This window comes from Perognathus longimembris, chromosome 3 (genome assembly GCF_023159225.1).
Source record: "Perognathus longimembris pacificus isolate PPM17 chromosome 3, ASM2315922v1, whole genome shotgun sequence".
In the NCBI taxonomy this organism is placed as follows: Eukaryota; Metazoa; Chordata; class Mammalia; order Rodentia; family Heteromyidae; genus Perognathus; species Perognathus longimembris.
In genome coordinates this window covers 65,932,197-65,933,993 of record NC_063163.1, presented here as the reverse complement: position 1 = coordinate 65,933,993, position 1,797 = coordinate 65,932,197, and the positions used below count along the sequence as shown (strand labels likewise).

The window sequence follows — 1,797 nt, the reverse complement described above, 5'->3', positions numbered from 1 at the left end:
ACCTGGGAAGAGTAATCTTGGTGAACCCCACGAGCCCCTGAGCCCCTCACAACCCCTTCCTGCAACTCGGGGGCTCTTTCTTTGCCCTGGCAGTCTCTCTTCATCCAGAAAGAAAGAAAACATGACACTGTGGTAAGCCCCAGCATCAAGCTCAGCCTGAGTGAAGGCCACCTCTCCACCGGGTCCCCAGCCTGCCCATCTGCCTCCACCACCCCGTCCCATGTGGAGGGGATCCTGTCCCCTCCTCCTGCCCCTAGCCGAGGGGGGACTGGCCTTACAGGAAAGGGAGCAGAGATGTGAGGGGCAGTTCCTTCTCCCCAAGCAGCGTGTCCCGCTTAAGGCTGCTGCCCTTGTTCACAACCTTGATCCTCAGGGCCAGCTTCCGGACACTAGCGGGCCCCAGGCCATCAAAGAAGAAGTCCTCATTGAAGATGGGGTGGCGGCTGTTCTTGATGATGGTACTCCGCTGTTTCTGCAGCTTGCCAGGCACCAGGCACAGCCCCACGCAGCAGTTGATGCTGCGGGCATCGCATGGCCGCTCATACAGGCCCTCGGCCGCCAGCAGGCGCACCCGAAGCCGGGCCTGGGCCGCCTCATACTCGGCCAGCAGCCGCACACTGCCCCTCACCCCCATCCGCACTGTGTGCTCCCCACGAGGTGTCTGGCCAGACTCAGGACCAGGTTCTGGGGTGGCCCGGCGAGTGAGACGCCGCCGGACTCCTGGACTGGTGTCGGGCGTGCTGTCATCGGCCGACAAGGACCCGTGGCGACCCACTGAGTGCTTGAGTTGGCTCACCTTGGCCTGGCTGTCCTGGGCAAAGCCCTTGAGCAGGGACACAGAGCGAGACAGCAGAGGGGACCCGAATGGAGAAGACTCGGCTGAGGACCCCGTATCGCTCTCCCCACCACTGAAATAGCGCCCTGGGCTCATGAGCCCCCCCCCCAGATTCCCGTGGCCCCCCATCACCTCCATTGGCCTTGCCACCTGCCCGGCGGCGCCCTGCACCGGGTGAGCCCACCTGGGCCAGGGCCCCGTGCTCACTGTGGAAAAGAGACTCCTTGCGCCGTGTGTGTGGGCTCTCGGCCAGGGTGGCAAAGCCATAGGACGTCTGGGCCTTGGGCACGGAGGGCAGGGACATGGCGCCCTGGGCCTGGGGGTCTGCGTTGGTGGCCTCCTCAGCCGGCCAGTCCTCGGCACTCTCTATCTGGATGACATGTTTGGTGGCCGCCTTCAGCAGGTTGCGGCTCTCAGCAGCCAGCTTGGCGGGCAGCCGAGGGCTCCGGGGGGCTCGGCGGGGAGCGGCCGAGGCCAGGTTCTGTTCCGATGGGGAGGGGCCCAGCTCGGCCTGCCCCTCGGCCTCGGTGGGGCCCGAGGGCAGCTTGGGAGGGATGAAGAAGTCGGGGATCTTGTCGGGTGTCAGCACATTGCTATACAGAGGCCCTTTGGAGGCCTTGTCCCCGGCCTCCCCTCCCACCCCTCGGCCCCCGCCGTTCTCCCCAGACCCCCGGATACGCTCCAGAAACCACATGTTTGTTTTTTTCATGAGGACGGCGAGCGGGAGGCCAGGGAAGGGGCGGCACGCAGCACCTGGGGAGAGAAGGGGGAGCGGTGTTGGGGGCGGACACCTGTGGGGGAGGGGGCAGGGGGGCCACCTGTCAGGCCCCGGCCAGCAGCGGCGGGGGGACGGCCACCCGGGGCGGTGGCCTCGGCTGGGGGTGGGGCACTCCACGGGGACCTGGATTCCTCTTCCCGGAGAGCGGGGCTTAACTTCTCGGTCCCGCGGGGATGGGGGCGCA

The 1,797-nt window shown here is 66.6% G+C and overlaps 1 protein-coding gene across 1 annotated transcript; it reads right to left on the bottom strand.

Annotated features, from left to right (window-relative positions):
• Window positions 1–274: 274 nt before the first annotated feature.
• Window positions 275–1,544, bottom strand: C2cd4c (C2 calcium dependent domain containing 4C). The gene is given in 2 exon segments (XM_048340858.1): window positions 275–943; window positions 945–1,544. Coding segments are annotated over 2 exon segments (1,269 nt in total).
• Between the last annotated feature and the right edge of the window lie 253 nt (window positions 1,545–1,797).